Consider the following 15,546-nt stretch of genomic DNA (forward strand, 5'->3'; position numbering starts at 1 on the left):
GTTCATGCTGGCGTTGCCTCTCCTCCTCTTCCCGCTCATGCTGACGCTGCTTTTCATGATCTTCCAGCTCCCTCATTTTCATCTCCCTCTCCCATTCCAGCCGCCTCCGCTCCAGGAATGGGGAGTTCCGCCGGGAGGATCCCCTGCTGGCTGCCGGGGTCAGGGTGCCCTCGGTATTCGCTGGGCTTCCTCCAACCCCTCCCCCAGGCATAGGTAGGAAGGGTCTCGGGATGTCCTCGGCACCAGTCTGACCCCTCCCAGCCGGTCAGGCCCCAGGGCCCACACTGCATCCACTGGGCAGCTTCCCTCAGGGACAGGGATCGGGTCATCCAAGCGATCCCACTCCTCCAACTGGGCAATCAGCTGTTCCTTGATGAACCTCCCAATGCGCAGCCCCCTCTGCCTGCACAGCTCCACTAGGTCGCTCTTAAGGCGTTTATCATACATCTCCCTGCTGGCCACTCGCAGGCCTGTGCAGCTTTCCACGGTTTCCAGGAAGAAACCCTAGGGTGCCAGTCCTTCCTGAGGTCACCACCTCTTTGCCAGGGTCAAGCTGCAGACTCCTCTGCCCCTGGGACTGCTTGCTGCAATCCCCCGGGGGACCCTGTTACTGCAAAAGTCCTTCTCTCTGGTCACACACTCCCAGGGGTTAAATGCCCCCTGAAACCATCTCTCTGAATCTTCAGCATGCCTGGTCCCCATCAATCCCCTTTCGTTTTACTGTTCCCTAGTCACTTACTGCAGAAAGCGCCGTTCATGGGGTGCAGTAGATCCCACCGCTACTACCAGATGTCACGGAGTGTGCGGGAGTCCGGGGCCTGCACCCCTCTTCCTGGGATTCACTGTGACTCTCAGCCAGCCAGTAAAACAGAAGGTTTATTGGACAATAGGAACACAGTCTACGACGGAGCTTGTGGGTACAACCAGGACCCCTCAGTCAAGTCCTTCTGGGGGAGCAGGGAGCTTAGACCCCAGCCCTGGGGTTCCCTGCGTTCCACCACCCAGCACCAAACTGAAACTAACCCTCCCATCCCCCACCCCACCCCAGCAGGCTCTCTCCTGCAGCCTTTGTCCACATTTCCGGGCAGAGGTGTTACCTACCCCTCCCCTCCTGGCTCAGGTTAGAGGCTCTCAGGTACCCCATCCCCAGTGAAACTCCCCTGCCACATTCCCAGGTCAACACTCCCCATCCCTGCTGCGTCACAGTGCATAAGCCTTGTTTTAATCTAAACATTCCAGTCAAACCCTAATTTGTTGCAGGATGAGCTCAGAATCTTAGTCTTTGTTAAAATATGTTCTAATGAAACCCTGGGTCACATCAATTTCAGCCAAAATCTTATTTAATTCTCATCTCACCCGTTTCAACATGTTTTCACCATTGTTATTCATATGGGTCCACAAGTCTGTTGTATCATTCATTGGAACTAGAATTTAGGGTTAAAGTAATACAGTTAAAGTTACTATAAGAAACATGTCAATATGGCCAGGTTTTGGCTCTCAGAAATTCATACATTACAACATAAAGCACAAGAGGGTTAAATTAGATATCCTGTCCCTTCAGCTTTTTTCATTAAGGTTCCTGAAGTATAAAAGAAAAGATCAGCTAAAATCTGAAGAACTCCTGACAATATTATGTTGGATCATATTAAAGAAGTTCTGTATTAAAATCACAAATGAGTTTGATTCCCCAGAGTTTAAATTCCAGGGTATTACTAATTAAGAGGTCTCTTGGTTTTTGGTACTGTTTCTCTCCCTCTCTGTGTGAAACTTGCAAGCTGCTAATTGTGTTAGTACATTCTAAGACAGAGTCTGTTCTCAAAGCAATTCACAGAGAGAGAGACTCAAAGCAATACTCTAACAACAGAAACAGCACCCAGAAACTCCCCGCCCTTTTGTTGTATTAACAATTGTGATTAAAATAGAGATAGAGGATGTATGTGGATGGATGCTTGGTGTGGATAATAACTGAATGATCAGGGAGGTGCCAGCCTAAGAATCCAGTGTCCATCTGCTGAAGAAGGCGTCAAGTGGAAATAACCAGAGGACCCCCCCGGAGGGCAGACTGGAATCCACCCAACAGCCTCAAGAATGGGAGAACCAAAGAACAAGATAACATCTAGCAGCACGGAGGAATGTGCTATCTGCTGATTGATTCAGCAACAGCATGATGAAGCAATTCCCATAGACTGGCATAGGAAGAAATTCCTATAAAAATAGACTCTAAAAAGTGAGAACTTTGGGGTCTGATTCTACAAACCAACTTCCAGGAGCATCAGATGAGCATCTGACAAGGCCCTGCTCCCACCTCATGTCCAGGCCACCTGGCCAGTGGCTTGGCATGAGCAACTCTAAGGCTGGTAACTATGATAACAACCTTGCAGAACGTGTGTGTGTGTGTGTGTGTGAATAAATATGAGATTGAATGGAACGTTATAGCTGTAACTAACTGCTTACTATGAATCTTTCTGTGTTCACAATAAATGTGGTATTTTGCCTTTTTTCCTTTAATAAGATCCTGCTGGTTTTTAATTTATTGGTATAACAATTGCGCCCCCTCCGCCCCCGATCCCTTTTAATATATTTATTTTAAAGATGAATTTTGGATTTCTCAACAATTACAAATATGTTGGTTTCAACAGGACTACTCCTATGATTAAGACTGTCGTATCAGGCCTATGATTTGTAAAACCATTAAAGTGTGGAGACTGATTCAGAAAGAGAAAATTACTTACCCAACACTTGGATTCACAATTCTAATATATTCATAACATCTTCCAATTACAATGCTCTCCAGATTAGGTGTGGTACCTTCACCTTTCCATTTCTTCTTCCCATCTATTTCTGTGGGTTTAACATAGTCTTTACTGAAAAGAAGACCTACTAACAGAGACAAGAAGAAGCTGTTCATCATGAAATTGTGAGAACCAAAGTCATAAAGAAATAAAATAATCAAATGTCCAAACGGAAAAGAGAAGACTGCAGTTTATATTTGTGTATCAATATAGGCTGTGGCCCTGCACTTAAATGATTCTAGGTGCAGAGTCCGATAGAAAATGAACTATATTGTGAAATGCAACAGCTTCCTGGGACTACTGCAGAGCTAAAAGTCATTAGAAAAATCCAGCTTGTAAAACTATTTGTACTATTGCCATCTTGTGACTATTAGATAATATTACACCCCCTCTAAAGAAAACATATCACTGATGTACCATTAACAAAAATTCAGATTTGCTGAATACTCACTGGAATGCTACAATATACTGAACATGGCAATTTGCCATGAATTAATGAAAATATTTTAATACCATTTTATTTCAAACAGTGTTACACTTCTTACATAACTTTTTCTACTAACTGCACAATTTGCTGAAATAGCAATGTCAAGAATAAATCAAGAGACAAGATGATTGAGGAAATGCCTTTTATTGGTCCAACTTCTGTTGGTGAACGAGACAAACTTCTGACCTGAAGAAGTGTTCCGTGTAGCTTAAAAGCTTGTGTCTTTCACCAACAGAAGTTGGACCAATAAAAGATATTACCTCACTTACCTTGTCTCTAATATCGTGGGACCCACATGCCTGCAACAACACTACAAAGCATAAACTGTGAAGGAATACACAACAATTAAAGCACTAACTTTATAACAAGAGTTCACACATCATAACTCTCACAACACAATCAGTATAGGTGACATAAGTATTGTCCATATCTTTTCATTTCTCTATGGAGTCTGGCAACAAAACTTGTGTTGTGATAAAACAGATTATAAAGTCTTCCTGCTGAAGAAAACTGCCTTGTGGTCTGGAATCAATTGTACTCAGAATCAAATGGATTAAACTTAACTTCGCATGTATTGAACAAATTAATTTATATATATATTCTCCGCCAACTGTCTGTCTGCCCTGGATAAGATCTTGGCCAGATCCTCAGCTGATGTAAATCAATGTAGCTCCACTGTCAATTTTCTTTCCTGTACATATTGATAGAAATGCTCACAACTGTGTAGTTTGCCTGTGGATGTGAGCGCCTGGGATGTATACCATTGGTCTCCTTTCTTGTAGTAGCACATCCCTAAATCCTCACTGAACACCTGAACTGTTAACCGTCTAGTTATATCACAGTATGCCAATATGCTTGCACTAGTAGGTTAACTGATTCATTTTGATGAAGATAATTCCTGTTAATCATCTTTCTGTAGGAGAACTCTTGGTGGGACCAAGATTTTCCACAAATAGTGGTAGAAACTTGGCAAGGTGATTTGCCATCTCCAATATATTCCCAGGTAAGCATGATTTTCAGGTAGTTTCACCTCAGAAATTCATGCCACTTTTTTGCACTGTTGGTCTTGATAAACTCCTGAGACAAAGTAGTCAATATACTGTACTTCTGCAGGTCTTATGATGCATTTATTCAGATTTCACTTGACCCCTTTTCCCTAGATCTCTGGTGCACGGCATGAAGATTGACTTCAAACATCAATGTATTATCCACAATGTCTGCAAGTGCGCCAAGCCTGGCTTAGACTCATAGGGTGAAATCCTGGCTCCATTGAAGTCAATGGGAATTCTGCTATTTACTTCAGTGGAACCAGGATTTCACAAACAGATTTTAAGGCCAGAATGAACCATTGTGATCATCTGGTGTGACCTCCTGCATAACACAGGCCATAAAACTTCACTAAATGATTCTTGTATCATACCCATAACCATATCTTTTGGACAGACATCCAATCTTGATGTAAAGACTTCAAGTGATGGTGATGCTACCAAATCCCTGCATGTTGCTCGAATGGTTAATTACCCTCCCTGTTAAAGAAATTGTGTCCTATTTCTAGTCTATCTAGCTTCAGCCTTCAGCCACCAGATCTAATTATGCCTTTTTCTGTGAGATTTAAGTTACCTCTGAATCCTTTCTTTAAACAATTTAATAGATTGAGCTTTTTTAGGTTCTCACTGTTAGGTATTTGCTCTTGTAGCCACTGCATTACACTGGAAGTTCATGTTGAGCTGGTTATCCACTAGGACTCCTAAGCCCCTTTGTAAAATACAGTCCCCATCCTGTAAGAGTGCTATATATTCATTGTTTCCAGAAGTATGACCTTGCATTTGACTGTATTAAAAAGTATATTGTTGGAGGGACAGATAGCTCAGTGGTTTGAGCATTGGCCTGCTAAACCCAGGGTTGTGAGTTCAATCCTTGAGGGGGCCATTTAGGGATCTGGGGCAAAAATTGGGGATTGGTCCTGCTTTGAGCAGGAGGTTGGACTAGATGACCTCCTGAGGTCCCTTCCAACCCTGATATTCTATGAAGTACAACTTACCAAGTGATCTACAGCAGTGTTTCTCAACTTTTTTGATATCAGGGATCAGCTTGCTGTCTTCCTAAACCAGTGGTTTCTAATCTTTTTATGCACAAGATCACTTTTTGAATTTAAGTGCAACCCAGGATCTACCCTGTCCTTTCCCCGCTCACTCCATCCTCCCTCTCTCCATCGCTCGCTCTCCCCCACCCTCGCTCACTTTCACCAGGCTGTGGCAGGGGTTGGGGTTCAGGAGGGGGTGAGGGCTCGGGGCTGGGGCCGAGGGGTTCGGAATGTGGGAGGGGGCTTGGGGCTGAGTGTGGGACAGGGGGTTGAGGTGCAGGAGGGAGTGAGGGGTGCAAGCTCTGGGAGGGGGCTCAGGGCTGGGGCAGGGACTTGGGGTGCAGGAGGAGGTATGGGGTGCAGGCTCCTGCCAGGTGGCACTTACCTCCGGCAGCTCCCAGTTTGTGGTGCAGCGGGGCTGCTGCTAAGGCAGGCTCCCTGCCTGCCCCTGCCCATGCCACTCCCAGAAGGGGCCAATGCACCCCTGCGGCCCCTGTGTGTGTGTGGGGGCACCTGGCTCCGCGTGCTGCTCCTGCCTGCAAGCACTACTCCTGCAGCTCCCATTGGCTGCCGTTTCCCGTTCCCAGTCAATGGGAGCTGTGAGGGCAGTGCTTGCAGGCAGGAGCAGTACGTGGAGAGCTCTGCTGGCCACTTCTGGCAGTGCCGTGGGAGTGCGCCGCCAGAGATTGCGACCGACTGGGACAGTCTCCAGGATCAACCAGTTGATCGCGGTCGACCAATTGGTGACCACTGCCCTAAACTGTATCAGGGACATCTCAGGGACCATTGCCAGTCCATGGACCAGTCGTTGAGAAACACTGATCTAGATCACTTTGTACTACTGACCCGTCCTTATTAATCTCTCTACCATATTTTTTTTGTGTTATCTGCTCATTTGCCAACAATTTTATATTTTCTTCCAATTCGTTGAAAAAGATGTTGGCTAGCACTGGGATCTCACTCGAAACACCCCAGTTGGATGATGACTCCACATTTAGTTACTTTTTGAGATCTGTCAGCCATTTTTAATACATTTAATATATGCTGCATTGATTTTTTCAGTCAGTGGTGGACAGTACTAAGTCAGATGTCTTTAAAGAAGTCTATTATGTCAACACAGTTCCCAAAGGGTAAGCTATTGCATCTGTACCTCCTCTCGTGGGTATTAAATATGATTAGCATTCACCTTACTTTATCCAGTCTTATGTGGTATAGAAATACTGAAAAGCTGTGGGGCTGTGATCTGCATTGGATCCCTCATTCCAGTTGAGGAAAAAGGATTGTCCCTTCCAATCAATCATCCTGTGTATGTCCTCTACATCCATCTCTTGTATTCAGGTATTGGTAACCATGGTATTGCACCCAATTTAATAATGCAACTTCTAAGCTTTCACCCAGTTGAATGAGACTTTACAAAACAACGTCTCCTCCAACTGATGAGAAAAAATGTAAAAAAAAAAGGGGGGTGGGGTGGCGGAGGCAGGCTCCTGTACTAGGACCTGAAGGACTGGATTCGCGGTATGATGAGTGCCTTCCGCTCCCCTTGAGTATCTCGCAAAACGTTTCAGAAGTGGCCCGTTAACATAGATAGTACACTTGACTCCTGCAACTGGTTCTGCATAAACTCCAAGGCCGGGTGGCCTCCTTGATGTCAGCAGTGCACAGATGGGGGCTGCTGTTCCCAATGTCAGCAAAACTTACTAACACGCCTGTACTTAATTGAGGGCCAGCTGTTGCCCGTTCAATGCCTGCGGGGCGGTTCCCCGGAGCCTGAGGCTCTCCTGCACGGACTGTGGGGCGAGCCAGGGCAGCAACCCTTGCATGTCACGCCAGGGGACCCATGGGGTGGGAACAAGTGGGATTCCCCCTCCCCTCCAACCCTCCGCGGGGGTAGGGGCTGGCCGGAGATGGGGCCCGCAGCCCGGCGAGGCGGCCCCGCCAAGGGGCGCAGGCTGCAGCCGGCCCCGCCAAGGGGCGCAGGCTGCAGCCGGCCCCGCCCGCCCACGGGCGTTACCCCCCCAGCGTTAGCTCTTCGCGGAGCCTGGTGCGGACGGGGCCCGAGCCGGGACCAGGGAAGCCAGCGGGGCGCCCCCGGTGTTGCCCTCAGGGCTTAGCGCCGCCCCCCCCCCCCCCCGGGCTCCTGGGAAGCGGCCCGTCAGCAAACAGGCGGCGCACGCTGCGAAGCGCGAGCACGGCCGCCGCGGCAGGCCGCCGTTCAGCGGGCCCCTGTCACGTGCCGGGGGGGCCAGGGCTGCTCCCAGCGCGGCCTCGGCGGGTTGGGGCATGCGCAGAGCGGTTGTCGCTGCCGCGGCGAGAGCTGCTGCTGGCGCTGGGCACGGCGAGTCTCTATGGGGAGAACATGGCTCCCTTCCCCGACGAGGTGGATGTCTTCACGGCTCCGCACTGGCGGATGAAGCAGCTGGTCGGGCTCTACTGCGACAAGGTACCGGGCGGGAGGAGCGGGCAGTCGGCGGCCGGAGTGGGGTGGGACCTACACGCCCCCTGGGGAGGATTTACTGACTGCGCAGCTGTCACCGCCCCTCCCCCCGGGATAGGGCAGGGGCACGCGGCCCTCGCGGGCTGCCGAGCCCCTCGCTCCGGCTCGGTCCCCAGGCGGCGGCCGCTTCTTGCGCCAGCCCCGCGAGCACGGCAACTTCCGCCTGCCCCAGCAGAAGTAACTGCGTCTGCTTCCCGCCCGCTCCTCCTCCTCCTCCCGGCAGCAGGGCTGTCCTGCCCGCGGGGGGGGGGTGTCCCCTTCCTCCCCCCCCCCCGCCCCCGCATCAGCTCTCTCCTGCCCAGTGTGCGCTTCCCGCTCCTCGAAAGCCCCCGGCAAGACTCCGCTGGTTTTTCCCAGCCGGGAGGAACGGAGCTTTTCCTGGCGCCTCCCACCCTCTCGCTTTATAAGAGGGGGCGACACACGTACCCGGGTTCCAATTTTGTTGTTGGGGTTACAGGGCCCTGTGCAGGTATCCGTGTCCCACGCGAGGACCCACTGCAGGATTAGGGTCTATTTGTGACACGCCTATGAAGTGAATTTCTCAAGGATAAAGAGGCTCACTGTTTACACTGAAAAGCTTGCAATTTTATAAATCTGAGGTTCCCAAACTGTGGTGTGCCAACAGTGTGGTGTGGCCTGCAGAGCAGCTGCTGGCATCGCTTGCTGGTGATGTTGACTTTTTTCATTTGACGCTGCAAAACTCCATTCATGGTCATTTTAAGAATACATTAAGTACTTTCTTAATGTTGTTTCCCCGTGTAAGTAACCTCTGTAGTTTCCACGGCCGTGTTATATGGTCACAATTGATCTGCCTGTTGTGAGAGGCCAGTCTGGTGGTCTGTACTATTTCAGGTACAGACCGTGTGGAGGGAGGGGGTTTGTGAGACAATCTCTAAAATGTTCTCCATGCTATGAAAAAGTTCGAGAACTTCCTACTGGGAAACACGGCCTTTGAGTACTGTTGACGTAGTCAGGCCTTGACACTCTTTTCTGTTGTTCTTGGAATGTTCACACAATCTTATTCATGTATTTGTTTTTCAAGATTTCTACAAAGTTTTTACTAAATTAATCAGACTGTCCTAAAAGCAAGCTGTAGTGATGCTGAACTGGTTGGACAGGAGTGTAGGTTGTCAAATATTGACAGAATCTTGAATTCAACTGTCCTGTTGTGTGAGTTTACTTTCTAATTTTCCAACATTTTCATGCAATAAACCGTGGCCCAACTTTTACAAAATACATATGGAGGGCAAATCTGGATTTACCATTTTAAGTGATAGAAGAGAAGGAAGATATGTAAGATTGTGTCCTGCTAGCCACATTTCAGCTGCTTCTTTATCTGAACTCAACCTCTGACCTTTGTATTTGCGATCAGTCATGTTGGCTAGATAGTGGAAAAGTTCCTAGCTGCTCAGAATTGTTTTTTGACTTCTGCTCTTATGAGGTTAGAGATCTTTGTTAATCAGATCAAATAAGGCTTTGCTGTATGGATTATTCATAATTATTCTCAGGTTGTCTTTCATGTTCTACCAATCATGTCAATTTTGATTCTTTTAGTTCTTTCACTAATATTTGTTTACATTATATGTTAACCTGTACATTTTAAAATCTGTCTGGAGGAGCACATTAGAGGAAAGATGCTTTGATCATTTCTTTACATTGAGGCAATTTATTAAGTTAGTGTCTTTACTTTTAGTTCTTACAACATAATCAGAGGTTAATCTTTGCCAAATTTTGAGGTGAAAAATGCTCCTGACTGAAACTGAAATGCTGCTGGAAGGCTTGGATCAGGGATTTTCATGATTAAATTGTGGCTACGTTTTTGTGGCAACAGAAGCATTGAAAATATTTCACTATTAAGGTTTTCAAAATAATCAACATTCTGATCTTCTCTTTCAAAAGACAAAATTTTGTTGAATGACACACCTTGATTGTGAAGAAACTGATTTTTTTTCTGCACTTAAGATGAGCCCAAATCATTTCTATCTTGCTGCGTAACACCTCTTCACAATATTTGCATTTTACTTTAGAAAAATTCTTTCCATTATTTTAGTTCTCAATCACTTCTTTTCATTTCATTCAACTGTAGGCATGTTGAGTCAGAAACTCATGCAGTGATGTTTGGTAATAACTAAACTCTAAGCAACAGAATACAGTGTTGATCAGGAGCTTTCACACTTAACTGGTTTTAGAATGAGAAACAACCGCCAAGCAAATTCAATTCAACTAAGACAGAAAAATAGGATGAGTTAACTATATAGAGCGATGTTTATATAAAACCACATTATTAGGTGTCCTGCAGTCCTTACAGAAGATTCTAGCTTTAAGTAAGTCAGGCCTCCTTACAATTCACAACTTCATTTGTTATCCCTTCTTCAACATCCCAAGACTGTTGAATCCACTCACTAGCCATGTCCCTTACCATTCTCAGTGACTACATTCATTCCTTTTCCCATCTTGCTTTCTGGACCATTCTAAAACTTCTTATTATGCTTGTTAGAAAATAACACTGATTTCATCATTTCTCTTTGATCTCTTTAGAATATTTTCATTCACACATGAAAATTGCAGCCAGTTTCTTATATAAAAACCTTTCAAATGTGTTGTGTTCCCCTGTAAGTCAGAGGTCTAGAACAGGGGAGAAACCAGCAAACCTGCTGTAATCCAGTGTTTCAGAGTAGCAGCCGTGTTAGTCTATTTCCACAAAAAGAAAAGGACTTGTGGCTCTAAGGTGCCACAAGTCCTCCTTTTCTTTTTACTGTAATCAGTGTTTCAGAATCATCCCCTTCCCTGTCTCCTCACAACCCTGTCTCCTTCCACCCTCAAATCCTCCTAAGCAGCAACTGGTACCTCAGCTCTCTTCTCCCCCTCCCTCCAAAGCTGTCTAGCAGCACAAAATGTTCTCACCTCTTTAGATCCCTTTTTCCTCCCCACTCTATCATTTTCTATCCTTCCAGCCCACCTGCAGCTCTAGATTGTCCTCATCCTAGCCATAGCAGTCTCTTGTTTTCTCCTATAGTCACTCAACATTTCATTTTCCCCCTGCCTTTTGCCTTCCCTGGCTCTAGCCTCAACAGCTTCTCCTTCGCCCAGCTTCATTCCCAGCAGTTATAGCTTTAGCAGGGCCTCCCTGCCTCCATAACCACGCTACTTCCAGTAGTAATGGTCTCATCGCGATCTCTGCTTCTGCCCCCAGTAGTAGTAAGAGGAGAGAAGAGAAGCTGCAGTCCTCTAAAAGTCGGAGGGTATAATTAGTGTCTTGCAGTATTTATTCAGGTATTATGCAATTATCCCACAGCACCTGCATAATCTCTGCAAAGTAAACCCTGACTTTAATGAGTTATTTCAATTTGTTAGAGTATCTTTGTTTTCAGTATGTTTTTGCAGTTAGTGTCTCCCAAAATGGGGGATTAAGCAAAAGTGGGGTATTTTCTCAGTGTCCCCTTCAATATGACTGACTATCTTGGAGACCTACATTAGGGAATTGTCTGACAAAGGGGAGACAGAAACATTCCTAAAAGAAAAGGAGTACTTGTGGCACCTTAGAGACTAACCAATTTATTTGAGCATAAGCTTTCGTAAGCTGTAGCTCACGAAAGCTTATGCTCAAATAAATTGGTTAGTCTCTAAGGTGCCACAAGTACTCCTTTTCTTTTTGCGAATACAGATTTGCTCTGTTGCTCTGTGGCTGTTACTCTGAAAGAAACATTCCTGCGGCTTCTGTAATGGTGAGTCACCATAGCAGTGGAAACATGCCCTGGTACTGCTTTCTTTTCACCCCTGATCCTCATCCTTCATACACATTTGATATAGAGACTAAAAGCTTTGTCTATAAATTATTAGATCTGTTAGTTACTAGTGTAGTTCCCCCAGTGAAACTAGTGTAGACAAAGCTAAGGCATCACAGTGGTAAAAATAGCTGAGCCATATGTTCACTATAGTTTCCGCTGTTAGAGCGGCACCTATTGAGAATTAGGCCTTTGCAAAATCCTTGTGTAGACACATCCTAATAGTCTCTCATGCTACTGAGAGAGGTTCAAACATGAAACCAAAATGAGTTGCTGTGCTGGATTTTCAATGCAAGTCTGCACCCAGTTGATAGTTACTTTGCTTTGGTTAGTTCTGCCCAACAGCTGTATTGGTTATATGATGCAAAATATCCTCCTAGAAAATCAGCAGACTTACTGAAATGTTTTTTTCCATCTCTGCTGTGCTCCACCCAACCTTTGCAATTATCTTCATGATCATCAGCCCTTCTAAAACAAAAATGTTGTTTGCCTTAATCTTTATTTGTTCAAATGTAGTGGCTTTTTATTAAACTTTACTAAAGCCTTTAATGGAATCGCAGAGCAATTGATAATTTTATGTGCAAGAGATGATAGCCTTGTATCTACTGAGTTACAGGCTGTGAGATTGTGAGTTCTATTTAGAGTTCTGTCATGGACTTGGAACAAATCCTGTCCTGCATATCACAGCATGCATAGTGTAGGATGGGCTGCTTTGATTTATGGTAGCTTGTTGCATCTGAATAGTTGGGAGTGTTAGGTGCATTAGCTGTTTCTCTTACCATTCATCTGGCACCAATGTGCTTGGGGATGGGGAGGTAATATGCTGTCTTAGTGCTCCAGTTATTTCTGATAACTGGTTAAAGTGGCTTTGCAGCCCCTAGAAGTTGAGCTACTGTAAAGATTCCACCATGGAGCCCAGAATCAGGCCCTTTATGTGTGACCTCGAGCCTTGTCCTTATTCTGTTCCTCAGTTTCTTCATCTGTAAAATGGAAATAATAGTATTTAGTCACTGCACAAGGGAGTTATGATGATAAATTCACTAATGCCTGTAAAGTGCTTTGAATTACACACACATTCTAGTGTTTCATAAAATTAGAACATTGAGAATTATTGAATATGTTAAAAGGCTAGTTGATAGTCTAATGACTTCTAAGATTTAAGATACTTCTTCTCATAGTAGAACAGTATGTTAAAATTAGGCTTGGTAGAATTTGATTTTAATGTATAGCTGTTGGTAAACATCAATTTCAGCTGACACAAACAACCCCCCCAAACAGTTGATAACGGTGGGCGTACCTATGGATTGGGTGGCGTTGGCCGTGGAAGGAGCCCTCTGCCTTGCTGTCACAGGAGTGAGGAAACAGCGCCATTACAGTGGAGTGGCAGAGGGCTCCCTGCACTGCTGTGGGGCAGGCACAAGGTACTGGGGAGGCTGCAGTTCTTCTGGCCTAGCGGGGCAGAGGCTTCTGGCCAGGACTGTGCAAGGAAGAGTCCTTGTTATCCCTGGCCGCAGAGACCACCTCGCTGCTGAATAGTTTTGGCCATCGGCAGGAGTCATTCAGTAGCAGGGTGGCTTCCATGCAGCTGAGGATTTGTCCTCCTATTCACTCATTCAGCTGTGGCCTGCCAAGACCCCAGCCTTCCTCACACCTTGTCCCTGGAGGGAACCTGTATCACCAGCTCTGTGGCCTTGCAGGCACCCCGCTGCAGTTCCACTGTCATGGCCCCACTCATTCATTCGCCATGAGTGTGGGAGCTGTCCCTGGGCAGGAAGAGTTTACCATTGGTATGGCCTCCCCCTGGCCAGTACTCGTCATCCTCCTTCAAGTCCTGATTGGGGGGTCTGTACTCAAGGCCAGAACAACTGCAGCCTCCCCTGCACCTTGTGCCCTGGTGTCTTGGGCCCCTTGGCTGTACAGGGAGTCCCCTGCTGCAGCATTGTCAGCACTGCCCTAACCCTGATCCCAGCTCTACCCTGCACAACTGTAAAAATAAATATAGTTAAAAACAGAAAAAAAAACAAAACCCTTAAATATAAATTGATAAAAATAATCTAAATTAGAAAAAAAATCAAGTTCTGCCAAGACAAAATTCTAGTTTATTCATAACTGCTTGCTGGTTGTATCAAAGCTGTATCTACCTATGGTGGCTAAAATACGCTTTTACTGTTTTTTTAAATCATGTTAAGTTTTCTGAGCCAACAAGCGTAGTCAGAGTAGTTGGAATCCATTCTTTCTCAGTCATTGGCAGTATAGTTATTTACTAAGTTTCAGTTGCGGGGCCAATCAGTTATATCTGTAAAAATTACTAAGAGCAAATGTATTGAGCTCCATGGGTGTCAATAGGGGCATTATTTGGTCTATTGAAAACTTTTAATTGTGGTGATATGTGCGAAGGAAAAAAAAGAGCCTTGACTTTCAGATTCCAGGCTGAGTTTGCCTGTCTTCTGCTTAGTTCAGAAGTAAAAAGTTTTGAGAAAAAAAATCTACTTCATATGAAAATTCAGACAAGAAAACAGTGTCTTATGATGCAATCTTTAGTCACTTTTCACACTTCAGCTGCACTTTATATAATTCTATTCTGGGGTAAAACAAAATTTATGGGAGAATAAAGTAATCTGCCCATCTCTTTTCTTCATATTTTTACTGTTTTACCTGAACTGGTCAACTACCAACTAGAAGAAGAACTTTTCTTTTTAAGATCAGAGCAATGTGCCTGTGTCTAGATAATATGACCTACCCAATTGAGGCTTTGGGAGTGTTGTAATAAATTGCATGACAATATTATTTGGTGATAGAAAAGCAAGCTTTTTCTTCTTCCCCTCCCCTTCCTGCTGTTGGGATTGGAAATAATAGCTCTAAGGATATGTCTGCGTTATGGAGACTGTACTGGCAAAGCAATGCTTGCATAGCCCTGTAGTGTAGATGCAGCCTCTGCCTACAGAAGCGGTTTTTCTGTTGTTGTGGGAACGTCACCTCTCCAAAAGTTAGCTACGTTGACAGAAGCACTTGGGAGTATACTGGCATAATTATGTTGATTGGGGTGGGTTTTTTTCACTCCCCGACTGATGTAGCTGTGCAGATGTAATTTTCAAGGGTACAGTAGGCTTGGTTTATGCTTAAACTTTAGATCGACCTAGTTATGTCATTTAGGTGTGTGAAAAATTCACGCTCTTGAATGCCATGGTTAGGCTGATGTAACCTCCAGTGTAGATGTGGCTAGGTCGACAGAAGGGCTGGTCTATGCTGAAAACTTACATCAGCATAGCATGTGTCTCTGGGCTATGAAAAATCTACGCCCCCTCAGAGACGTAGCTATGTCCACCTAACCCCTGGTATAGACTGTGCTAGGTCAATGGACGAATTGTTCTGTTGACCTAGTAACACCTCTTGGGGAGGTGGATTAGCTACAGCAATGGGCGAATCTTATTCCTGGAGGAATTCTGTGCCAAAAAAATTAAAAATTCTGTGCACAGTATTTTAAAATTCTGCATATTTTGTCAGAATAACACAATATAATCACACCAGTTTCAATTATTTGGTAATTTATTTCAAAATACCTCTCCAGGTATGTTTGTAACAATATAGACGACAAAAAAGATTCCGGAAATGATTTTTGACACACATTCCTTACTAGGCATATTAATACAGAACTTTGAGAAATAATTCATTTAAACTACAATACAGAAACACGTTTCATTCACCCCCTCAGCAGCAGTGCAGAGATTTGGAGGAGTCAGGGCTAACCGAGGAGCTGAAGGAGAGGGAAGTAATTGCTGGGAGTCTGGGTGTGAACTTGGAGGGTTGTTGGGTTGGAGGGAGAAGTGGGGGGGGGATTGTTAGAGAGCCTCCCCCATGCAGACCCCGGCCGACCAGTAGGCCCTCTCATTCAGTCAGACACG

The 15,546-nt window shown here is 45.3% G+C and overlaps 2 protein-coding genes across 3 annotated transcripts in view; one reads left to right on the top strand and one right to left on the bottom strand.

The window, feature by feature from the left end:
- BST1 (bone marrow stromal cell antigen 1) overlaps positions 1–5,605 on the bottom strand; it is a 30,271-nt gene extending 24,666 nt beyond the window's left edge. For both annotated transcript variants that reach the window (XM_073342467.2, XM_073342468.2), the window contains exon 1: positions 2,733–5,605. In XM_073342467.2, coding sequence (XP_073198568.1) covers positions 2,733–2,911 — 179 coding nt within the window. In that variant the 5' untranslated portion in view covers positions 2,912–5,605. The remainder of the gene's footprint in view (positions 1–2,732) is intronic.
- A 2,019-nt stretch (positions 5,606–7,624) lies between these two features.
- FBXL5 (F-box and leucine rich repeat protein 5) overlaps positions 7,625–15,546 on the top strand; it is a 54,888-nt gene continuing 46,966 nt past the window's right edge. Inside the window, exon 1 of the mRNA XM_073342470.2 lies at positions 7,625–7,805. Coding sequence (XP_073198571.1) covers positions 7,722–7,805 — 84 coding nt within the window. The 5' untranslated portion in view covers positions 7,625–7,721. The remainder of the gene's footprint in view (positions 7,806–15,546) is intronic.

This window comes from Lepidochelys kempii, chromosome 4, assembly GCF_965140285.1.
Source record: "Lepidochelys kempii isolate rLepKem1 chromosome 4, rLepKem1.hap1, whole genome shotgun sequence".
In the NCBI taxonomy this organism is placed as follows: Eukaryota; Metazoa; Chordata; order Testudines; family Cheloniidae; genus Lepidochelys; species Lepidochelys kempii.